Source organism: Dysidea avara, chromosome 11, assembly GCF_963678975.1.
Source record: "Dysidea avara chromosome 11, odDysAvar1.4, whole genome shotgun sequence".
NCBI lineage: Eukaryota > Metazoa > Porifera > Demospongiae > Dictyoceratida > Dysideidae > Dysidea > Dysidea avara.
Window position 1 is genome coordinate 397,015 of NC_089282.1, and position 25,504 is coordinate 422,518.

Below are 25,504 nucleotides of genomic sequence, written 5' to 3' on the forward strand. Positions count from 1 at the left end.
CACCTATAAGTACCCCATAGTCTCATCTGATACTCTGTGGTGTTTACCATATTAGGAGAAATTACTGGGGGAACCCCCAGGGGTGTGGCAACATGACGCCTGGTCATAATCACAAACACTCCCAGGACGACTGCTACTATGCCAACCAGTGCACCAAATGCTAGTATCCATCCACGTGATCCAGCCCTTGATGACGATGACGCACGTGATAAACTAGAGGATACCTTATTTCCCCCAGTAGTTCGCTTTCTCTGCCGCGCAGGGTTACCCTGTGGAGTTATATGGGGTTATGCGTTACTACACGTGACCATCTCACCCTCCCCATCGCAAACTACAGGAGCGATACAGCTGATTATTGTGGCACAGTAATCAAAATTAAGGTGATGCGCGTTATATAGAGAAGTAAGCAAAGCGAGGAAACAAACAATAATGGTGAGGGAGTGATTATTAAAAGCTAGTGTAGTGTGCATATTGAGCTGATAGCTAAGAAAACAGTTCGAAGACGACAAACATGTTGAGCTGTAACTAAGGCCACTCCAAATAAATTCTCTGTTTCCCGTCCTGGACTCAGGCACATTTACATCCTGGCGGGTGGACCATTTCCATTATAAGATTGGCCTATTTGCCTGACACAACCATAAAAAGCTGCATAAAAGCATGCTTAAGCTTGTACCGTCCCTTTTAAGTTGCAACAAATATCATAAATGTGAATTTGTGCTGACTTGATAATACTGCTGACACTGTTACAAGATGGCTTTGTGCAGAATGCAAGAATAACCGGAAAATAATGGAATGTTTAGAGCTGACAGTAACCAGATGCGGGCGGTGGATGAGAAACAGAGAATTTATTTTGAGTGGCCTAAAGCAAGTGTAATTTTATCTTGTTAATGATGATTGATTCATTGATTGAATGAGCAGTAGCTCTAATACAAGATGACATACAGGAGTCCTCACTAGTTCCATTGGAAATGCTGAAATTTTGATCTTAAAATGTTAGGAGAATTTTTAGTGGGTCAATTAGTACCACAACTCATTATGTTAGCCTATCAGCTCAACCTAACAATACTACAATGTTCAGTGTCTACACTTTGCTCTAGTATGGAGTAACTTATCGTCAAGAACATGCTCACGAGGAAGGGATATGGTGTGTGTCATGGGTGAAGAATGTATCACGTGATACAGATTACCTTGTAACAGGAGCTGCGGATAATATGGTGAAGGCGTGGACATGGTGAGATCTTGTGATGTGTAGATAACTTGTTTATTGTAGTGCATAAGATTAAGATGTAATGAAGCTCATTCAAATCATTTAGTGTGTTCTGCATAGTTAGCAATTCTACTGGGTCCAGTAACTTACCTTAATGTTGTTGAGGTATTAATCCATCATCATCGGGATTGGCCATCAATGAAGTATTCTTGGTGGATGAAGAATGAAGGAACAAGTCAATTCATCTTTATTAGGTGCAGCTCTAGCTGCTGTCAGATCTTCAGTTCTGGTCTGATAACAATAGATTGTTCTATTCCCATCGAGAATCACTTCATGATGGTGTAATGCTATCAACTTGTCCCCTTATACGCTAACTTGCTATTACACCTGTGGCTAAGTCATTGGTCAGAACCATCCTTCTTTATGTCAGACTATTCTGTGATGTCTTCCTTGTGACCTCTCCAGTCAGTAGAGCATGTCTGAGAATGTCACTTACTGAAGCAACGGAGTTCAGTCAGGGAATTGACTTATCACTGACTGTTCAGCAGCAACACACACACACACCATTACCAGCACAACAACAATAGTTGGTACCATGAAACATTACCATATGTGACCAGCTGAGCGAAAACCGGCCGTTTTCACAAAATTTCATTTTGCCATAAAACTGTATTGGATTACACTGGGTAAAAATACGCATGCTACATGAAAATTTATTCATGCTTTAATTGTGTTTGCACACACTGAAATTGAGCTCAAATCAATAAAACCTATACACTGCTGGATTTTCCTGTTTATGGAGAGTAAGAAAATCTTTGTTTCATGTTTGCACAGCAAAGGATACGTGAGTTATGGGCATATATTTATGATGCAGTAAAAACGTTCACTATCGTCATTTCTTAGTTGAAATGGCCTTCTTCTTTGTTAACACGGAGGAGTACAGGGAAAGCACTATACCTTGATTGATTTGCCAGTTCATGGTGAGTGAGCCAAGTCTCGTGTTTCAATTGTGAGTTATGATTGATAATCTGATAAGCACCTGTAATTTATTTCCCATATTGTTGCTGTACAAATCGAGTTTATCACTGTTCCAACTGTCTAGCGCTATAACTCCAAGACTATTCATCACAAAAGGCTGAAACTTTGGCTGTCCACTCTCTTGTTACTATAGATTACAGAGATGCAATAAAATGGAATTTGAGGAATGTGCAAAAATGGCCGGTTCTTGCTCAGCTGGTCACATACATAGGTTTGAGTGTGATCTAACAAATTCTGAACAAGTTTCATTTGGAAATCAACTTTATATCGTGTTTACAAATTATCAAGTAGTCCTTAAGTTGATGCTTGAGTGGCATGTACCTAACATTGGGCATGACATGTTTACTGGAATCAACAACTATCTCTATCATGTGTCAATCATACATTAGTCTAGTAATGTTGGTGGTGTGTGATATGCCAATGTAATTATTGCAATTCCTATGGGTAATTCCAATTACCATCAGTAAAATTGCATACTGCTATTGTCGTTGACAACAGGAGGGACCAGGTATCTCAGTTAGAACACAAGTGGACATTTGATGGGCATCAATTAGGAGTGGTATCAGTAGATATCAACCCAGCTGGAACAGGTAAGATCACCTGACCACAACAAGGTGGATCACCAGATCCTCTAGTTGCAGCAAGCAGTGGATTAGACGGATACATTCACTTGTGGGATCTTGAGAGTGGTAAACAAATCCGTAGCATTGATGGAGGACCAGGTGAGGTCACATAATCTCATAGTGATGCCACAATAGTTGATGATATAATATACAATTCCATAGTATGATATGTCATAGTCCAGTTAATGTTGGGACATGTAGCTCTATTGTAGTACATGGATTAGTTACTATTTGATTTTTCCCCTCAAAATTTACAGCGGCACTTTATATAAATGCACAAAATATCTCAAAGGTAGTAATTCCACAAAAATTACACTCTTGAAAATAACTGATATCTATCTTGTGGCATCCCTATTGATCCCCATGATGATGTAATCACTGTGATCATGTGATCTAGTGGATGTATGGACGTTAAGCTTCTCCCCTAATGGCAAGATGATTGCTACAGGTAGTCATAATGGCCTCATTAACTTGTTCAATGTTGATACTGGGGAGAAACAGTCGTCATTGGATACAAGAGGGAAATTCACTATGAGCATTGCTTATGTGAGTGAAGGTGTGCAATGATTGGTTATATTCTGACCAATCACTTTAATGGTAACCAACAAGGACATTACATGTATGGTCCAGAATATATGAGGCTTCTGAAGTTTTAGTATGACATTGTTAACAGTAACTGATAACAGCACAGTTAACGGCAACTGATAACAGCACAGTTAACGGCAACTGATAACAGCACAGTTTATAATGCAACAACTCGTGCAGGCTTCACAGTGCAAGGGTGGAAAATTGACTGGCCATAATTATTAGTTCTTCATTGATCCTGTCAGTGTTATAGTGTAACGGTCAACAACTACAATCTTGTATGTGAATTGTAACTTGTTATGTATTAGTGAATATGTTGTCTGTAGCTATGACCAGGTTCTGTCAACTATTCCTAAGTATCAAGAAACAAGAAATGTTTAATCATTCCAAAGACCAATGGTTGAAGCTAAGTCATACCAAAATTTGACACGTTTTGTATTTGTTTACCTGCCATAACATGTACTGTACAATTTCCCAACAACCAAGTACCATTTTAGCTTGTCAAGTGAGCTTTAATCAGGGTGGTGGCATGGAGGACAAAGGGTTGTTTACAAAATTATTGAGGATGTATGTAAACAATAGCTTCAAAACAAGAATAGTTTTCAATGTTGGTGTTTGCTGTACAGTCATTTCCTGATAAGCCAAAACTCCATCAAGGCTTCACACAGCTTGTCACAGGTCCTACAAAAAGCAGACCACTTGATGATAAAATTAGATGGCGTATTCTTGTAGCTTTATGTCTGTGGTGACAATCAACCCTGTTGTCATGGGCGATAAGACTAGTTTTACTTGTTGTATTACTCTAATAGTACACAAATACTCTAATAGTACAGCCACAAAGATATGGACAATCAAAAGGCCCTACCATAGGGGCATACATAAAGTGTTAAACTAGTGAAATTTTATCCTTGATTTTTGGAACCTATCCTACACATGTATATCACATGTCCTATTCTCTCCCTGTAGAGTCCAGATGGTAAGCTAGTAGCCTCAGGAGCTATTGATGGTATCATTAACTTGTTTGACCTTGAGACTGGCAAGCTGTTGCACACACTGGAAGGTGGGTGGGGCTTGTGGATCACATGACCATCGTATGATCACACAGGTCATGCTATGCCAATAAGGTCACTGACCTTTTCTCCAGACTCCATGTTATTAGTGACAGCATCAGATGATAAACACATTAAGATCTATGATGTGTAAGAACCCTTCATAACGTCTCTCTGTCACTGATGTGTAAGACAACCTTCATAACGTCTCTTGACCACACCACTAATCTCTGTCACTGATATATAGCCATAGGTCATTCTTGAGATTATAATTAGTGGTGTTAACTTTTACAAACAGTCTTGGGTTCAGGACAGCTCAGAATGGCTTCAATACTAATCATCATCTCTAGACTTTTGGATAATATTACGGCTACTAGGAATAAAACAGACTAATGATAGGGAAAGCAACCCAGCAACATAAAACTAGTTCCACGCTCAGTTGTTGTTTGCTGTGTGGACACGACCATAAATGATTCCTTTGCCAATTTACTGTTGACACTGCTTAAAGGTTCTATGGGGAAATGGAGAACTTCATTTCAAAGGAGGCTTAGCTCCACCACTTGTGCGGTACTCTAATAACACAGCCAGACATGATTCGCTTACGATCCTTGAAGTTATGGTCTATTTATGGGCGGTGACTATGAGCTGGGGGGTTATAAGATTTTCACCTTCCCCAATCTGATACCCTGTACAGTTACCACTGTTTCTTATCCTCTTAATATTTCACCCTACTAATTTGCCTGGCTTACCCAGTCAACCTGTTGTGATAAGGTTACTAAGGTAACCATAAAAGACAACTTGAGTGTTTGCTGATTTAAATACTCTTCCTCACTTACACTACCTCCCCCCCGTATGTTACATAACTAGTTACATCATCATCTCTACTCCCCTATAGACAACATGCCAATCTTGCTGGATCCCTGGCCGGACACAGTTCGTGGGTGTTGAGTGTTAAGTTCTTCTCAGACAACCAACGGTTTGTAACAAGGTGAGTGTGTCACCACTACCCTCCCTCCAGTGGTGGTTACATACCTGTTAACATAGTTCCAGTGACAAGACGGTAAGAGTATGGGACACCAGTACCAGACAGTGTGTACACACATTTAAGGATCATTCTGACCAGGTGAACAATTGTGTAAATTTTAGGTGGATAGGTGACTTGTATTGAACTGATATGATCATCTCTGACAGGTGTGGGGTGTGGCAGTTAACATGGACAACTCCAAGATGGCGTCAGTATCAGATGATAACTCACTTATCATATATAACTGTCCTACATGATGTTATCACATGATCACTATTTGCATCACATGAGCTTGGGTACTGCAAGATGGTTGTCATGTTAGTGATAATAGCCAATAGGATACAGTGATTTGCATGTCGGTTGTCAGTCACATTCTGAATGAGACTCGTGTGAAAACCAACCAATTGATTGACGGCCAGACTTTGTAAAATTCTTACAAAAATATTTAATATTTTTTTCACGTGACATCATCAGTGAAAGGAATTGTAACTGACAACTGTCTTGTAATCTACTGTAATTCATTGTTGTCACTTCGTCATTTTGTGATCTCTGAAAGTAACACTCAGATTACCACCAAATAAAGACATGTCCCCCACATGCAAACCTTCTCAACACAACACATTATTTTCCTAGCTAGTAAACAACCCTTAACACCTGGTGCCATATTTGGTAGTGTAATCACACATCAGAGTTGTGATCAACCTCTAACCTTTCACCTAGCCATATTCAATTATACAATCACCATGGCTTGTAGTCTATTACTTATCCAGTCACCTAGACAACAGTGTTGTGTACAATAACGAGCCAATGAGATAACTGTCATCTACCCTGTAAGCCACTTCCATCACTGAAGTGTACCAGCAGGAACACATCAAATCCTATGAAGATGTACTCTTGATAGTAGACTGTTATAATGTCATAAGCTTTGATCTGCAGAAGACCTCAAGGTCACACACACGCACACACTAAACAGCCATCATGTTTGTTAGGGTTGTATACAACTTGTGTCAGATTAGTCAGGTATGAACATTACACAAACCATTAACTGTGTCATACGAAACACAATGATCATCAGTAGTCAGTGATTAGACACATTAGAGAATTGTAGAATCTTTGCAGTACAGTAAACAAGACCTACCAAAGCTGTGGTGATGTAATTTGGACATATTTCAAAGTTGATGGATCATGTCTGGTTGGTGCTTTACAGTTTGTTGCAAACCACTGTACTGTGTTTTATCCAGGCCAGTTACTGAGGCATGCTATGTTGGATCATATTATAATGTTGTACAACCAGAATGACCCTCCCTGGTTTGTGTGGCCAATTCTTAATCACTTTATAAGTCATGTACAACCCTGATGAGTGTGTAACTTGTTTTTACAAATCCACAATTATTCTACTCTTAAAATTTGTGTATGCCCATAAACATAATGTCCCACCATATCATTAACTACTCAACAGTGTGTCACTTGGAGTTGTAAAACAATAATATTGTATGAACTGTTTGTGAAGAAATTAAGTGAATAGATTTGTACAGTGCACTAATCAATTAGAACACTGCTGCACTAAACAATTAGAACACACAGAGCTAGTCCAGAGTTGTGTGTCGTTCCACCATCACAGATGGACGGTTTTTGTGTAATCTGTTAGAGTTCATACGACAAGTTGTTGTCATGGTATTATTGCTGACACGCCCCCTATCTGGTGGCGGCACATTATCCACTGGTGTGGACGTATCACTCTGCTGTTGCTGTGGTTCATGTGATTCAGGAGGGGTGGGGCTAGGCTCCATTGCAGGATGGAACATGTTCATGGCCTCCATATTAAGGGCACATACTCCTCTCATAAACGCCTTCTTCATTCCTTCCTCAAATGACACTCTCTCAACTTGTAGTTGCTTCACTTGCTGCTGGGAGTTGTCAAGGGATTGTTGTAACTAGTAAAGAGATCAGCTGTAAGTCCCATACATCACACTATTAGTTCCCTTATAAAAAGATGGAACTTGTGGTATAGTTTAAAGGTATTCATTGTTTTAACTATACACTAATCCCTCTGTACCCCGATGGCATCAGGCAATGATAAATCAAGTGAATGGTTTGGGTCCACTTGTCATTTAACTAGCTTTGTCATAATACTTCTAATACAACATACTTAACACTTGTTCACTTGGCCCTTGTCATCTCTTAATATGGTACAGTCTGGTTGTTAAGCACATGTACATTATATTTAGTATGTATTATAAGTGCACACCTGTTTCTTGTACTTAATAATAGTTGACAAGCACATGAGAAGCTCCAACATGCTATACAGAAGAAATGCTAGAGGTTTGTCAAGCACAAAATTTCACATGGCACATGGCCAATAATAATAATGTACCTTTCAATATACTCACTAAGCAAAATGGTCTTCTATAGTGCTCCACATGAAAAGAAACTGAACCAAATATTACCACTGTAAATCACACCACCTCAAACTGAACCCAAGGTTCTACTAGGCGTGTACATGTCAATTATATTTGTTATGAAGTTTTAATATAAGCTGATGTGCCTAATAAACAGACTCTACGGTAACTTGTATTAATGTGCACCATTGTTTTGGGGGTGGGGCTCACTCACCTTCTCCAATCGTTCTTCATAATCATTGGTTAATTTGACACACACCTCTTGTGCTCTGGCCTGCAGGGGGTTCCCCAAAATGATGATGCCATATGATGAAATAAGGCCTCACCTGACACGCCTTCTCAATTCTCTCCTTCCACTTGTTCTCAATAACACTTCTCCAAGCTGCCCACGTGTGGCGCATCAGTTGCCGCCGCCTCATCTGACAGGCTAGCATGCTTGTAAACACCTAGAGGGTGCACGTGCGTCAGTGAATACGTGTTAAAATATGTTCAAAATTTGTAGCATAGTTTGAACAAAGTGAAGCTTAGTTTCACATAGTCAGACCATTACTTTGTTTTGTATGTGGGGCATTCTGGTTATGTGAGACTAGTACAAGTGTGACATCACAGTAGGATCAACAGATAAACTTTTAGTGAGTAAATACATTATACATTAACTGGTCATGCAAAAAGCTAAAAATTATCTCAATTTAGTACAATGACCTAAAACTTGCTCAAGAGGCCGATCATTGTTGATAGTCCTGTAGAACCATGGATCAAAGGTGAAACCAAGTGATCAAATGTCTATCAAAAATCTTGATCATGGCTCTACAAGAATATTAGTAGTGACTTCTACATTCATATCCACAGAAGGCAAATGGTTGGTCACAGGTTGTTGGTGTTTGTGAGTACTTGCATTGTCAGAATATCCTCACTTAGTAACAAGATAGGAAACTAAGGACATAATTTCTCCACACTGAACATGTAATGACATCACTGACATGCAGTTGCTTAGTTACCTCTCTTCTCTCATCACACATTTTCAGTTTCCACACTCCAAAGGATTGTTGTAGTGCACACTTGTTTTTCTGCCCCTGAAGGGCTCGGGTCAGATTAGCGATGATGTGATCCTTACGGTTCACTGACTGCTCGTAGGTCAATAGTAGTTCTCTTGTCCTGCCCAGCTCATCCTCCAGCTGTTGTATACGACTCTGATACCTGCAGCATCATGTTGGCATGATTACCCTCATAATAGTGTGTAGTGATGATGTCAAACATGCTACATACTAGCACAGCTAACATGGCAAGGTATTTATGGTAGAGATCTCTCTTAACACCTCCATATAAGGACAAAGACGTTGGTCCCAACAAGTCTGCAGTTTACCTCACTCAAAAACGCTACATTACAGCAAAATTTAAACAGACCAATAATTAAATTGCCTGCAATAGATACTGTATAATAATACATGATCATGTCGTGGGTAGTTTAGCCATTTCATGAAGGTCACCTAATGTCTATAAACAATTAGTTTGGAATGAATCCTATTCATCATACAATACGATACTACTGTATAGTAGGGACCACAAAGGAGTAGGCGTGGCCCATGAAATAACATCACCCAAAAACCAGCCTTAACCTTCCCTGACGACAATGAGGCAGTATTGGTTAGGTAAAACCAAGAGTACATAATAACGAGAGTGTCGAACTTCAAATATCCCCATAGAAATGCACTGTGTAAACTTATTACATAATTTTTCGTACTCAGTCCAAGGCAGCTCCTGTAACTAGACACGATTTACTTTGTAGTTCAGCTGAAACCCGTAGCTAGGCAGCTGGCATTACAGAAGTATTCAAGCAACATTATACAGAGATGGTGGATACCCCTCCCACTTGAGAGGGGCTCAACTGGGAGAGAGCTTGTGTGACAAATTCGCAATTGGTAAGACATGCCGGTGACCCGACCGAAACGAGGACTGAATGCAATGAAGCAGCAACCCTTCCCAGTCAGCTATCGGATGAAACAGTGAGTCATCAAGTTCAGCTAACGCAGACCATAGATAATAGACCCTTATACTGCCATGCTCAGACCCCGGTGACCGAGCATTGTGAACTGGATTTGCTATCAGCGGTGGAATATAGGCTATAGCAAGAAGACATTTACTGATTTAAACTATTTAGAAAAGAAGAGTGAGGCTGGAGCGATTTTATTTGAAGTTCAAAATCGAAATGTTTGTTTAATTCCAGATGCAGGCTATATGTCAGTTACCAGTTTTATCTAGCCAAAATGGTGATGGCTGTGTGGATTACGTTGTGCAATCATTATACACAACTATTGAATCAGGAGTTGCAACCAATTTAAGTGAATTTACAGATATCTGTAATATTGTATCAGACAGAGGTGCTTTCAAATTTTGTCCTGGAATTTCTGGAAAATAAGTATTATGATGAATACCATTCGGTAATACGTTACCACATCGAAACCTTACAGATTTGGGAGAAACCATTTAGACGCATCGACTCAAGGAACTGCCTCCTCTGGCATCAACTAGCTCACAATGCAAAGAGTGAAGAGAAACTAGTAAATGATGTACTGTGCAAGGCTTGTAAGCATCTTGTGTGTGACCTTGATTACCAGCGTAGGAGGTCTTATGATGTTAATCCATCTAAATGAATCAAAAGACTGCAGCCTTCATCCAGTTTTAAACTTAAATATCTTTCACCAGCAAGTGTTGCTAAGAGAAAAAGAGCTACACAACAAGAACGATCTTACGACAAGGCAAAGCTGCAGAAACATGATGATTTAGATATCATGATGATCAAAGTGATGAGCTAAGGGACATTGTTACAAAGTTGGAGGAGATAGCAAAGCCAGATCTAGAGAAGATTTTTGCAGAAGCTGACAGCAACCATGTGGGATATTCTGTCAGAAATACATGGGAGTGTGATTTAAGGAAATCAAAGCTGGAGTTTTTCAAAGATCAACAAAGGAATAGTCAGAAATAATTTTTTTGTGAAATTTATGTACCCATAACATTAATTAGGCAATGGCCACCGTGGAAATAGATGGAGTCTGATCACCATAAGATACATACAGTATTTATATGATTCATTTTATCATGTATAAATATAGCTTGTGTTTGTAAGAAGCCCTGCTGCATATGAAGCATTGAAAGATTTTAATGTCATGCAGCTTCCTTCCCGTGCAACCCTACAGACATATACAGGGATGAAGCTGGTGCCTGCTCTGAATCTATTGCAAGTCAAGTCAGTAACTGCCGTTCATTCCAAGAATTATGTAGGATAGAAAATAAAGAAGTACCAAGGTCCGATGGTGCTCTAATATTTGATGAAGTTAAAGTTATTTCCTTCCTCATGTGGAATTCATGGAATCACCGTATCATAGGACTGGCTATGTCTTCTGACGACCAGTCTTCATTGCACGATGTGTTTCAATTATTTGATAACGATCACCGAACCAGACAAACCAACTATATCCTACAATTTTTTGTGGAGAGATTTGACATCATTGTTTGATATTGTTGGCCCATTCTGTACCAGCATGGTACTATCAAGAGAAAGTTTGTTTGTACCTGTGTCATGGAAACTATTAAGCTGTTTCAGGTACAGAAGACTTGTTCTTGCAACATAAGAAAGCAAACAAAAATTTGCAATATGCTTACCACACAAGGTTAAGTTAGTAGAGAATTACAAATTTAGGAGTGCATGGTGCATTTTGCGGTTTCTATAATTACATTACTTTCTAATGTTGCTGGAAGGAATAAACTTCTATGAAGCATCAAGAGTAATACTTCATTGTTCAGTTAAATTCATAACATTTTTCTTTGCAGGTCAATGGATTCAAGACCAGTATTATAGTTTGTGATGATGCATCTTCTAACTTAAGTATGATCAAAGCTAGTCATGGCTACCATGGCATGTATGGAGTCAACCCTGGTAAAGACCCCTATAAAGTCAAGCCATGGTTTGTGAATCCTTACGACTCACTTCATCACATATTTTGGTTAATATGTCTCAGTCACCAGGTAAAACACAGTATTGTCTTCACACTACTAAATAAGTTTAATTTCCTAGCTCAAGAATATGATTAATGCATTGTTTGCTTCTCAGTCTGGAGGTACGAGAATGTTGTTACGTACAGGACAGGAGTTTGGCTGGCAGGCAATCATAGATCTGTATAAAAGAGAGTGTGTAAGGAGAGACAGTGGACATGCACGGATGGTACCGAAGTTAAGGGAGGTTTATGTGTTGAGAGATTCATGAACGAAACTGAATGTGATACAAGGCCAAAATTATGCAGGTTGTTATCATTTCAACAGACATAATTTTTGTTTATGTGGTTGTACTTTTATAGCAGGAGAAGGTCTTGTCAGAGCTGTGCCATTATATTTCACAGGACCCCAAACCAGATGATGTGGAGAGTGTACGTTAATGCATGCAGTACCTGGAAGCATGCCGCAAACTCTTTGAGAATGAGTTTTTTATGTTACCAAAGAATTTTTGATCTCAGTACGCCTGTACTAAAGAGTATTCAAGATGGATATCTGTTCTTTAGTGAATGGTATGATGAGCTCACAGATAAAGGTTAGCACATCCAGCAGAATGCAGAGGATCTGTTTTTATTTTTCCTATATAGGTGTACATGCACTTGATGTGCAAGACTCAAGATTTATTAGTTGGCAAAGTAAGTTACTTGCATAGAATTTTGAACGATGTACTTATGTGACTGCAAATAATGTTTGCAAAAAGGGTCTTCCACACACATTCAATTCTGTGAACTTCAAAACACCTTACCTTTGCTTCAACAAAAGATTATCATCCACATTGTTGGTATATTGGATGTGCAGGGCATACCCGGGATTTTTTCAAGGAGGTTTCCAGATTTGATAGTGAGCTATAGGTAATAGGGATCTGGGGCACAGCCCTTACACCTATACATTCATTTTATGATAGTCTTACATTTATATTATCCATTAATTTTAAAAAGTCATATTCTGTTATGAATGTTCTATTGGGGTATATAATTTTGACTACTCTGTTAAAGTAGTTTTGACAGCTCTATTAGTTACATCTGACTGCTCTATTAGAGTATCTCAGTTTTACAAAAGTTTTATCAATACGTTTTACACTTTGAGGAATCAATGTAAGTTCCTATTAGCTATACTGCTCCATGCATTTATTTGGTATATTTGTGCTGCTAAACTAAGATATATAGTCTGGTGTTCCTGCTGCAAGTGTTAAAATGTCTGAGGGGGTTTCTGGAACACCCCATGAAAACCCCTTAATACATATGCGCCCCTGATGTATGTGGAAGACTTGACTAGTTGACTGTGGTCACAAACCTTAATTTTGCACTGTTAATGTTACTTTTCTATTTCAGCTTGGGACCTGTTGAGAATTTGCTTATATGGCTTTAACGGATTTGTTGAAGAATTTTTCCACAAATACCCAGAAAATTTCATCAGCCCACTGAGACTGTCTGGGAGTGCTATAGAAACCCTTTTAAGTCAATTTAAACACGTAGCAGGGGGAAAGCTCAGCTCTGCGAACTACGTAACTGCCAGGGCAGCACATTTAGTCAAGCACACTGTTGTCTCTCACCACAGTGGATTGGACTACAGGGACACATCACTTTCTATACCACAGGGTACACTGGAGAACAAGAAATACAATAGGACATAGTGTATGATGAAGTACACAATGCAATAATTATGTTAGATGTACTATGCTAACTTTATTAATAATTTTAACATTTGCTTTTAAGATTAACATGTTGACCTAGTAACGAGTCTCTCAAGTTTATTCCAGACAGGGTGGCACTTCCTTTATTTACTACAGCTTTTTGCTTGAATAAGTTGAATGAATCCAAAAATTCTTGAATTCAAGTATGACAGAGTTTGCGAACCAGCTCTTTGTAAACACCCTCAATTACATCAATAGACATGTAACAGGTTTCAGAGACCTTAACCACCAGCAACTCAATAAAGTCTGACAACAGTGACCTGTCTTTTTCAATGTTATCACTCACTACTTGTAGAATGTTCAATCCATGTTGCTTGAAACTCTCCTCATTTGTTTTTTCAGATCCACTGAAATTAAAAATGGTAACATTTCTTTACATGGAAAGTACATATATCCATTGTCTCTATACCTCAAATATTCTGGAATGTGTTCTTTGGTGTATGAATTTAGTGTGGTGATTTGCTGTGAAATATCCTCATTCATTCTTTTGCTTCCTACCCTTGTCATATCTTGAATGAAGCATGGCTGCTAATGCTGCACCTCCAAAACGAGGGTATACATCGTCACTATCCTTTTCGGGAACCACACTCAGTGAAGGATTATCACCTGCATGTAACACTGAATGGCATTCCTGAAGAGATGCATCATAAACAGAAGAGCAAAACAGAAGCAGGTAATTCTTGAATGCTTCTTTACTTCCAAATGTGAACTGCAAACTTTCCTCCACTTGGATCTCACGGTGATGATTTCCACGGCAGTGGATCAGATGGGTGCAATGACAGATGTGTCAGCTGTGCATTTGTATCTACCAATAGCATACCACATTGGTTGTTGAGCAGCTCTGATAGACTTCTATATACAAACATCTTTTGTAGATGTTCAATAAGAAATACAGTCTCACTGGGAATAAGAGAACTGGTAAGCTTCTTCAAAGCGTCGTCGTGTGCTGGCACTTCCTGTTTAACAGCAGCACACACAATTATTGCTGTAGACATCAAATTCATATTCTCTACAGCATCAGTGACACGTTACTTTTCATTCTTGTTAAGTGCTCTCCGCTGTCTTGGCTTTTCTTTGACTTTCCCTCGGACTTGCCCGTTCTCTTTGTTTTGTTGGCTCTTCCTTCTTTTCGCTTTTGGTTGTCCGTCATTCAACTTACCTTCCCGACATCTTTTTTAGTGATCTTTTGCTAGATTTTTGGTGGCTATTTGCTTTCTCACTTGCGGTGGTTGCAACGAAGACGGGCACCAGTTCTTCAGAGGCTATAGTCTCTATGTCGGTCTCCTTTGACTGTGAGTTACCTCTTTCACCTTCAACTTTAAACAAATTTATTTCGTTGAGTCGAAACATTCATCAACTTCTTGACAACGATAAAATTTATTACAAGAGGCGTTCCAGTTAATGATGATTGCATCATCACTTTACACAGTGTGTTTCGTGCGTGTATCTAAAGTTTGACACTCTTTCTTTTTTATTATTTACTCTTGTTATTATGTACTCTTGGTAAAACTAAGCCCAAACAAGCCGATTGACCCGAAACGCTTTCAACAAGTTGCTAAGGATTTTATAAAAATAATTATTTAACAGAATTTTCTACTGACTGCTGAGTAACTGACTGATGCCTTCAGACAAATGTAACTTGATAACAGCTAAGACTACAGGCTTGATTTTTCACTGTTCGACGTCGCTTTGGCCTGCCTTTAGGCATACCGCAGTACGTACAATGCATTTTTCATGGACTTACCAGTGTCCCATTCATCTTTGCTAACAGCAAAGTGTCAATTTGGCGGTAGCACGTGATGGCTTCCCTTCATAACGGAAATCGTCTGTATTTTTCATAGTGGCTATTTTGATTGCAGAGGTGCTTATCGAACAGTTCTCGATTCGTATTGCTGTGTAACGGGTTGAACATAGCCGACAATGAAGCGTAATGGATACTTCACTTTTCAGACGATAATTGACATAACTGGGGCGCGTGGCACCATTTCGTTCTGTCTTTCGGTATGCATGGATTGCAGAGGTATTTTTCAAACAGTTCTAGATACGAGATGCTGTGTAACAGGTTGAACATAGCTGACAACGAAGTGTAATAGATACTTCACATTTCAGACGATAATTGATATAGCTGTGGCGTGCGCTGCCATTTCAAATGCAGCATGCGTGGGTTCACCAGTCACAATAATTATTACAGTATTTACAAAAAGTTAACAAGCAAGTACACAGAAAAATTTGGAATTTTCAACTAGAGTAGAGACCATAGCACATCAATAAAAAGTACTGAAACAAGCTGGAGTAGTGCACGATTTTAAATCACAGTAAAACAATAAGAAGTGTTATATCCCTACTGTGCAAATCCGTTAGGGTATCTTGAGCACAGTAGGGATATAACACTTTTCATTGTTTTACTGCGATTTAATATCGTGCACTACTCCAGCTTGTTTCAGTACTTTTTATCGATGTGCTATGGTCCCTACTCTTGTCAAATTTTTCTGTGTACTTGTGTAATAGGACAATACAATGTTTATAGTAGTGGTAATGAAATACTCTAATAGAGCAGTCAAAATGCTCTTTTTTTAAAAAGTTTTTTCTGCAGAATTTTAATTAGAAAGTCTGCTTGTGTGAACATGCATTGGGTTTACAGTATGGTGTTTTCAACACATCATACATTCCAGCCACTTATGGTGTACACTCCAGCCACACCCACCTTATAGTCTGTTCCTCCAGCTTCTTGTTGTACTGTTCACTGATACGAGCTCTGGCCAGTCCAAACTCTGCCTGTAGCAAAACAAAACAGCAAAAAGTGATCACAATAGCCCATAACCAAGTGATCACAATAGCCCATAACCATAGTAACTAGTATGTCACTGTTAACCTAGCAGCTGTCCCTCACATTGATTGTGTGATGTGATTGGTCAAATTATATCGTGTGTCTGATTATATGGTACATTTTGCTGTCTTCTTCAGACCTGTTAGGTTCTAGGGTCTTCCCTAAAGAGCAGTAGAGTGGTGGTACAGCGCTGTTCTATTCGGTTTGATTAAAAAAGTAATACAATTGCTTTGATGTAGGAATTACTTTACCATTCTCTTTTATTTGATGGGGAAAAGCTCTACTTATTATAAATAGAACCCCTAATTTAGAGTATTGTCAAGGGATTTTCCAGTAAACTCCTTGACAAGGAGGAGACATTTAATCTTTGTACTACTCACCAATACATTACTCTTCAGTTCTCTGTACCATCCATCAAGTTGTCTGCTCAGCCTTACTGTTTCCTCATCATCTCCCTCGTCCCCTTCTAGATCATGTGAGCTGACCACACTGCTGGACTGCTCTATACAACACGCACATCAACGTCACTACTGCAACACACCTTAACTGTTATGCATCGTGTGGTTGCCTGCTCAGGCATGTAAAAATGGTTTCCCACATGGTTAAGCTGAAATGCTAATGATAAAATCCTGGTGCACTTACCCCAGTTCAGGTCGGGCAGAGATAGGACTTGCAATCAAATTCTCAATCCTTAAGGATAATTTGGTGTTACAAATCCTTTACCCTGGAGGTACTAATAATATGCAAATGCTGTTACCCTAGGGACTAGTTCAAGTGAAACACCCTATTAATCCTCTCAACTTGGGCTGGTAGGGTGTGACATTGATAAGGATATAGCAGCTAATAGCTAGAAATGAACAGCAAAGCAAAATACTTTTCTAAAAGGCTACATGTCTCACTTATGAACCTAAAGCCACACCCCAAGGGTCCCCACACATCAACTGTAGTCTCATGTAGCCAGACCCCTTTCTTTCTTTTGTGTGGGGGCAGGGAAAGAAAAGGGTCTGGTGAACATAGCATAGCATCGCCGTTGGCCTATCCCAAGATTGTGAGGATTCCACTGCACAGTTTCCGGATTGTTTGTGGGTGCGTATGACGTGTTTTGCTGATCGCTACGTTGTTTGCATTCTGTTTAATAGCAGTAGCTATCTATGGTAATAGAACGTAAATGATGCAAAGATCAGCAGATCACACGTTATATCTATGGTAACAGAATGCAAACAACGCAGCGATCAGTAAAACACGTCATTCGCATCCACAAACAATCCGGAAGCTGTACAGTAGAATCCCCACAATCTCGGTATAGGCAAACGACAATGCTATACTATGTTCACCTTCTTTCCCCACCCCCACACAAAAGGGTCTGGCTATGCAAGACTACATCAACTGGGGATTTGACATGTCTTATCCTGGCTTTTGACAATGGAAGTTGGTAAGACAAAATAATTTTTTTTCTTATATATAGATAGGCCAATCAAATCCTTAGTGGGGGGATTTCCAAAACTTCTTAATTATTAGCCCTGGTACTGAGGTAAAACCGTGACTTGCAAATCCCAGTATTGCCCCCAGGGGGTGAGAATACATTGATAGGTGTATGGATGTGGTTTCTGATCTATCAGCACACTTTATATGGTCAAGTATATAGCATATGGCTGCTAGTGTGCAAAATACCTGTAGTGGGCTGATCATCAGGGGTGGACTCCTTCATAGTAACATGACCTGCTGTGTTTGTCACCTCATGAGGGATAGTCTGGGACAAGTGGGTGGTCCTAGTGACCGTATCATTATTACTGACTATCTTCCCATCAAATTTGGGTGTCACCACCGCATATTGTAACAATTCTTCATATTCCTCTCGCAGTCCAGTAGATACGGAGCTTCCGCGGCTGTAACTTCCTTCCTCTGGTGAACTGGTTACTTCACTATCTGAACTCATGTCACTTTTCGCTCGTGTGCGTTTTGAATTCAAATTTAGAGCTCGCGTGATCCCATTGCGCGTGTTCACTGTAGTGTTTAAATGTCAGATCGAGTGTCAGATAAGGTCGTTACTCCTTTACTGGTCGGGCTTGTGGAGTATTTAGGTGTGTTTATGGTCTTCATTAGTCTGTATCAGTGATTTGTGTTGTTACTAGGCAACAACCCTCACGTGAGCGATGTGAAGTTACAAGAAAGGAAGCCGGCAAACCTCCAGCTACTAACAAGTTGGGAAGTGGTAGGTACTGTGTTTTTGAGACCAATTTGTCATTCTTTTTGTTTCAAGACATAAAACGTGTTGAGGGGTTGGTAACGAGAAATTGTCTGAAATTTCAAAAATTAAAATATGAGTGCCCATATTCATCATTTCAAGTCAGTAATTCAAAATCCGTAGCTTTAGACTTCTGTAAACTCTCGTTACATCTGTCAACTTTCAAATGTAGGAAATATATTTCATCTTTAAATAATTTCAGAGGTGATCTACAAAATGTCAGGTCGTTACCTACCCGTTGAAACATGTAAAGTTAGACTTTTACCTTTAGTGACAGTTCTTACATAGTATATCTTATAGAAACATGGCCATAGTCTACCGAGTGATCTGCAACAGTTCTACCTGACTACTAATGGCTTCACTCTGAAGTGGCATGTTACCATAAATGGTAAGACATCTTTATATTTGTGCTATAATTAGTATTTGTATCAGGTGATCTTGTCAACATCGGGCACATTCATATTAATAGTGTCCAGGAGGTGTATCAATTGGTTCCTCCGAAAGACTTGCCATTGGCTGAAATGGATATCATCAGTAGCCATGGTGATGGCCCATCGTTCACTACACATCACATGTTTATACTATCAGAAGTTGACTGTGGTAGAGTATGTCTGTGCTATGAGCCTGTGAAAGATGATGATAGTAAGTGTGTGTAGTGTGTGTGTGTGTGTGTGTGTGTGTGTGTGTGTGTGTGTGTGTGTGTGTGTGTGTGTGTGTGTGTGTACTGCTCCATAGGCTACCCAGCTGGATGTAGTGTAGAATTAAGAGAAGTAGCTACCAATTGTTCATGTCTCACATAATGGACTTTACCTGTGAGACATGGGTACAACTTCCTCTGGGGTATCAGGAGATACAATTGAGTAGTGTACAAGTTACCCAGTGTTTTACTGGGTAGGTGTGACCATGGTATGTGTGTATGTACTGTAGTTTACTGGCTAGAAATTACTAAGGGACTAAATTTAATGGTTCGGGTAGTGTGTACTGGATCTCTGTTCCATCCTTTTTCTATAATAGCACCAAATCCTCAAGCTCTTGTAGAATAGAATCTTCACAGAATGCTGTGTTGAACTCGCCACTGTGAAATCCACATTGTCTATGTAATGAGATGGGAGTCACATAATCAATACCACTACACTTGCTAAGATGGTTTTGTTCCACAATGGCTTACCAAATTTTGAATGCTAGTTTGTGGGCAGGTTAAACCCCTGTATAACAAGCACACTGCGGTTAGGTGTTTTAGCAGTAGAGCTGCTTTTCGGAGTTTAGTGTGAGTTTTGTGTGTTCTGTGATAATACTTAGCAACATGAACAGTGTTAAGGATCACTGACTGCCAAAAGGGGAGATGATTATTGCTTCGTGCTTGTTTATAAACTTGCTTATAGTAATGTCTGAAACACTCTTATAATATAGTGCCCAAATGAAATGGTCTTCCTTACACAGGAGGTACATAGCTCCATGTATCCTTGTTGTTAGTTCCGGTAGAATTCCTCTGAACTCCTGTGTAGAGAGAAACATATACGGCGTTTCAGAAAAAGTTTATTACAACCACTGATAGCCGCTTGACTTCCATCTTAAGAGTTGAAAGTGAAGCTTCAACGTGTCTCACTTGACATTGGTTGTTGATACAAGAAACACTGTTGTACTTGTCTTAGTCTGTATCACCAACTTTAGCTACTCTTGTGTGTATATCAGTGATATGTAGGGATCGGGGCAAAAATTTTCAAAACTTTCTAATAGAACGTACACCAAAAGCAGCCTTCCAGGTTTTGGATGTGTTTCATAAACCTTCCAGACCTTCCTCTGGTGTTGTAAAGACTGACCTGGAAGTATAAAACACAAGGGGAGTGGTTTTGGGAGTTATAGAAATTTCCAAAATTGTCCCAAATCTCCATCTTCTTCATGTTTAGCACGTCTACAGCCCACAGGAAGTAGATATCAGCACTTAAAACGTATGGTGTATTTTACAATCATTCCTTCCCTGGTCTGTGTGGCATTTTGCTTTCTAAGGCGATTGCGAGATATAGAGCAAGAGTCATGGCTTTGAGATGCCATTCACTTGCGAAGCCATAAAAACAAAAGTATAGCAGTTTAAAAAATGCCATTTGAAGCATCACACGGGACTAAAACTCATCAAGATGTATTAAACTAAACATTAGACATAAATGCTACTCACTGAAATTTGTTTCTGAACGTTTTAGAGTTCTTCAACTCATGTCAGTGAAGGGTGTGTGGCCCATAGCCCGTCACTGAAACTGCATTCTGGGCACTTTCCTAAGTGCTGCTACAGCCGTTTATCAGTCAAGAATCAATGTGATGTAACAAGCCTCGTAAGCTATCAGAAATAGCGTAATCCTTCGAATCGAAAAGGGTGTGTGTTCCCTTTGTAAGCGATCGAAAATTAAGGGTAGCTCCGAGGCTTTGGGGGAAAGAATTTGCGTAAGAAAATAGTATAGCCTTCCAGTATATGTAAATGATTATATAAATCTATTTAATGAACTTAGTACTTATTTCTGTGAAATTATAGTGCATGTGCTATTCTAATTTTAAAAATTTGTACTGTGTTTTCTGTCAATGTCAATAAGCACCTCAAACACCAGTGATGTGGAGTTTAGGCAATTGCTTGCTTTTTAACATTTAATTTGTTGAGACTGGTGGGTGTGAATTTGTCAAATTTTATTTACACCTGGTGTATGGTAAATTTGATTTGCTGTTTTCAGTGTGTGTATGTACAAGTTACATCATGAAATCCATACTGCAGTACTATATTACAGCATGTAGTGCACACCAGCCATAAAATAGTGTTGTCCATGTGCATGGACATGAAAAAATTTCATAAACTAGGGAGGCAAAAATTGTAAATTTAAACAAATAGAATAGGGATCGAAGTTGTGATTCTGAAAAAAAAACTGCATAAACAAGACGTAATAGGAATGGTGATTCACAATACTGCTTAATACATCAATACAAGCAGCTTGATTTGTGTACATTGAATTTAAGATTCCTATTTCAACTTTTTATTGAACAGTTGAATTAGGAATCTTAAATTCAATGTACACAAATCAAGCTGCTTGGCTTGTATTGATGTATTGTGAATCACCATCCCTATTACTTCTTGTTTACACAGTTTTTGTTTTTTTTCAGAATCACAACCTCGATTCCTATTCTACTTGTTTAGATTTACAATTTTTTGCCCCCCTAGTACAATGGAGATCCTCACTCAACTCACTATTAATTATAATCCCTAGCAGAATTATTGTATCAGGTAATGATTTCAGCTCATTTCATGATACAAAATCTCTGTAGCAAGCTCAAATAAGTGTACTTACCATGTATATATTCCAATGCTTTAGAATATGCCAGTTCTTGTACTGCTATCTGGCTACTGGACAACTCATGGACGTGGCATCACATGACCGACTCGTTCACACACTTCTTCAGACTAGCTATCTGTCACCTTGGCCTCCCCGAGTGGCCACTACTGCTAACCAAATATGCCACCATCAGCCCACAGTACCAGGTAACTGTTATGTCTTAAACTTCTTGAATGACCTTACAACTGTATAGTAAGTTTCATGACTTTTGCAATATGCGACTGGGTCTGGCAAAACTCTATGACAGCAGGTTTGATTTTTCACCACAAACACAAAGCTACATGAATACACTATCGAATTTCAATGTCAAAATCACTAGTTGTTGACTTTTGCTGGCTGCTTTTCCCAGCCCAGTGGTTACAGTGGCAGATTTAGGGGGGTTTCAAGGTTTCCACGGAAACCCCTTTGAAAAATGATTACACAACAGTAGAGTAGTTTTATTAATTATTGCGGAGTGCGCCTATAATAAGGGGATCCCTATAATAAGCGATGTGCGTGCTCAACAATTTATTTTTCACACTAAAATTGTTGCCAAATGAAGTCTCAAGAGCATCTAAATTTCAAAACCTCCAGCACATGCACATGGTAAGTGTGTTTCTTCACACACCCAGTGTATAGGCGGCGGAAGAGGGGGTGCTGTCCAGCATCCTCAACTATTGGTGCTGAGCACTCCCAACTCGAAGCTGTATTGCACAATAATTGTCACGTGAACTTCCAGAAACTTGTCAATCATGATCGAAATACTCTAATAGAGCAGTCACCCCAATAGAGCAGTCGTCCTAATACAACAGTCAAGCATGTATTGGAATAACATTATTAATAGTACTAGTATTTGATTAACAGCTAAAACCACCAAAAATTCCTCCAAATTCAATCTCCTAATACCTAATTTTCAAAGTTTTCCTGGTGGCCCCCAGACCCCCCTAGAATTAGCATGCTTCGCACACCTACTACCACCATAAATTTTGGGCACCCCCAACTGTAGCATCCTTCCATTTCCTATGCAGTGGATATGTCCACCTTCTAAACTGGAGACCCCCTTTATAAATTCCTAGATCCGCCACTGAGTTAGCCTTACAAACGGGTTTTGGCCAACCTGGGGATGGCTGTTTAGCTCTGTGTTGTTGAATGAAGACCTTTGCTGTACATGTACTTGTAGTTCTGCCTGAATGGCCCATACTTTGGTCAAATTCATCCCTACATGTTTCTCTTTCACTTTGTAAACAACCTCTTGCCTCTCGCTACCCCCTGTCCGCCACCCCTATTAGAGTTTGCCTAATACAGTCAACTCCAGTTTAAAAACTATCTAAAATGGCGAGAAGCTTAGTTAGCTGTTGGCTACTTGTACGGTGGATTCTCTGGAAGGTAAGGAATTGGTGTAAAATGATGGAAATTTTTGTACGTGTGGCTTCAACCATTACAGCATTCACTTAAATCGGCATTCTCGATACTCTTTAATAGATGATATGACTGGTTTTCCTACACTCAGTCACATAATGGCTTCCTTGAAATTTCAGTTATGAAAAGATATGTTTTAAAGGTCCACTGAAATGGTAAAATACACTTTGGCTATTATCAATCCTTGCTACTAGTGGGATAGGTTGGTGCATGTGATTTAGTCAGATTTTGTTTTGTTTAGTAGATATAACACAGTTTAGTGTATTGTGGTTTGTCAATTATATTACATCATAACACATCAGACAAAGAAACTTTAGTACGTGTGAGATGCCGTAAAGCAACAGAAGTGTCCATGTACAGCTAGATTTGATTTAGTTTCACATCATATCTACCTGAAATATGGTGAGAACTTGTACTGCAGCCAGTTACAAGCCTACGGGAGATAGTAAATTTTCGCTGGTCTTGTAGTGAAGAACGGTTGAGAATGCCTGTCAGGGACTGTAAATCAAAACAGTACAAGTCTAAGTTTATTTCTTGGATGTTTTTGAATACATTTAAGGGTCCAATACAGCGGATGGAAGTAGCAAAACATTAGGAAAAGCAATTGCGATGGTGCCACTGGCAAGATATGCACGAGATATTATCCCTACCAGGCAGAGAAGCAACTCAGGAAAGTGTAATAGTGATACCATTGTTCAGAGAAGCATAATAAAGCTTGAGCTTTGATAGAATGAAGCGTATTGCCACCTGCACATTAGACCTTCACTACCTTTAAAATATGTAATAACAGTACTGCCAGTTCTTTGTCTTACGTCACAGTGCGACGTAACTACACTTTGTGGCTTAATATCTCAGTATAACAACATTATTGAATTGTTAAAAAAAATGTGATACAAGCAACTTATTTATTCAATAAAATGGCAAGTGAATTTTTCATTTCAGTGGACCTTTAATGCAAACACTGGAAATAGAGTGATTTATAGTAATAGTGTCTGTTATGAAGTACGGTGTTACAGGCTTGGTACCACATGTTCATTCCAAATCGGCACAAGATGGACTTGCTGGATGCAGAAGTGGATGGTGTAGCTGGATCACCTGACCAACCCAGCATTAATGTGTTAGATGTTGGCAGGGTATTTAGGAGGTCACATGATCCTCGATTGTCACGGTGAGCACCACAAATATCTTGATTCACTCTGACATCATTGGTTGTTATAGTGACAAGAAGAAGAGTAGTAGTCAGAAGGGAACTATGTCTTACTCCAGCAGACACTGATGGCTCTAATCGATGCACACTCACCCTAATACATGATTTATCAGTGATAGATATTGTACTTTAGTTAAGCTGTTTGTATGGTATCTGTAGTCACATCATCTGGCATGATAACAGACATGTCAAAATGTAACATTCTGGCTACATGAGGTGTTCTTACTGATGTATTTGTCAGTTGCTGTAGCTTGAAAATCTCTTTCGGTCATTACAGTCAGCCTGACTAAGATGTTTTCTGTTCATTTGGTGTAGAATTGAGGCTTCCTAGATCCAGTCATGGATTTTTTCTCCTTTCTGCAACTTTTCAAACACACTTAAGGCCATACCTATATTGCAAAAAGTTGCTTGGACCTGACCAACCCAATTTTGTACATAACAAAGATCACTTGACAACTAATAATTGCAAGACGATTGAGATACTAGATACTCTAATAGAGCAGTCAGCGGGTAAATTTTGATCACTCCAAGCAACAACTTTTCAGATAGGTATGGCCTAGTATACAGACTGTAGGACCAGGTACAGACCTCCAGTTAAAGCCTAAATAAATAATTGGTTTTAAATCATCACTCGTGTATATGCTGGGCAGAATTCTGGAGCCTGAGCTATAGCGTATAGTAACTGCTGGGTGATTATAATAGTCAATTTGGTATTATAACAGCTGAAGTGGTTGTTCAGTTATCAAATACACTATCAGATACATGGTAACTTGTAACAAAGAGTTAATTGT

General features: G+C 39.2%; 4 protein-coding genes across 5 annotated transcripts in view; 2 read left to right on the forward strand and 2 right to left on the reverse strand.

The window, feature by feature from the left end:
* The window catches only part of LOC136238212 (mannosyl-oligosaccharide glucosidase-like), a 30,514-nt gene extending 30,126 nt beyond the window's left edge, over nucleotides 1-388 (reverse strand). For both annotated transcript variants that reach the window (XM_066028565.1, XM_066028566.1), the window contains exons 1-2: nucleotides 317-388; nucleotides 4-269 (exon numbers count right to left, since the gene is read on the reverse strand). In XM_066028565.1, coding sequence (XP_065884637.1) covers nucleotides 4-269; nucleotides 317-325 — 275 coding nt within the window. In that variant the 5' untranslated portion in view covers nucleotides 326-388. The remainder of the gene's footprint in view (nucleotides 1-3; nucleotides 270-316) is intronic.
* Nucleotides 189-5,816, forward strand: LOC136238229 (superkiller complex protein 8-like). The gene is made up of 10 exons (XM_066028589.1): nucleotides 189-432; nucleotides 1,098-1,231; nucleotides 2,744-2,835; nucleotides 2,881-2,967; nucleotides 3,266-3,414; nucleotides 4,420-4,513; nucleotides 4,559-4,652; nucleotides 5,398-5,490; nucleotides 5,547-5,625; nucleotides 5,694-5,816. Exons 1-10 carry the CDS (start codon nucleotides 430-432, stop codon nucleotides 5,781-5,783), a joined length of 915 nt encoding a protein of 304 aa, XP_065884661.1. The 5' UTR covers nucleotides 189-429; the 3' UTR covers nucleotides 5,784-5,816.
* Nucleotides 5,817-6,975: 1,159 nt separating this feature from the next.
* On the reverse strand, nucleotides 6,976-18,486 carry LOC136238225 (centrosomal protein POC5-like). The gene is made up of 7 exons (XM_066028581.1): nucleotides 18,164-18,486; nucleotides 16,873-16,994; nucleotides 16,370-16,440; nucleotides 8,924-9,122; nucleotides 8,252-8,371; nucleotides 8,140-8,199; nucleotides 6,976-7,460 (listed from the first exon to the last, which is right to left on the reverse strand). The coding sequence occupies exons 1-7, from the start codon at nucleotides 18,426-18,428 to the stop codon at nucleotides 7,113-7,115; spliced, it is 1,185 nt and encodes a 394-aa protein (XP_065884653.1). The 5' UTR covers nucleotides 18,429-18,486; the 3' UTR covers nucleotides 6,976-7,112.
* Nucleotides 18,435-24,971, forward strand: LOC136238231 (tubulin polyglutamylase complex subunit 2-like). The gene is made up of 7 exons (XM_066028591.1): nucleotides 18,435-18,573; nucleotides 18,625-18,704; nucleotides 19,038-19,125; nucleotides 19,170-19,379; nucleotides 22,088-22,254; nucleotides 24,523-24,674; nucleotides 24,725-24,971. The coding sequence occupies exons 1-7, from the start codon at nucleotides 18,510-18,512 to the stop codon at nucleotides 24,780-24,782; spliced, it is 819 nt and encodes a 272-aa protein (XP_065884663.1). The 5' UTR covers nucleotides 18,435-18,509; the 3' UTR covers nucleotides 24,783-24,971.
* Nucleotides 24,972-25,504: the final 533 nt, after the last annotated feature.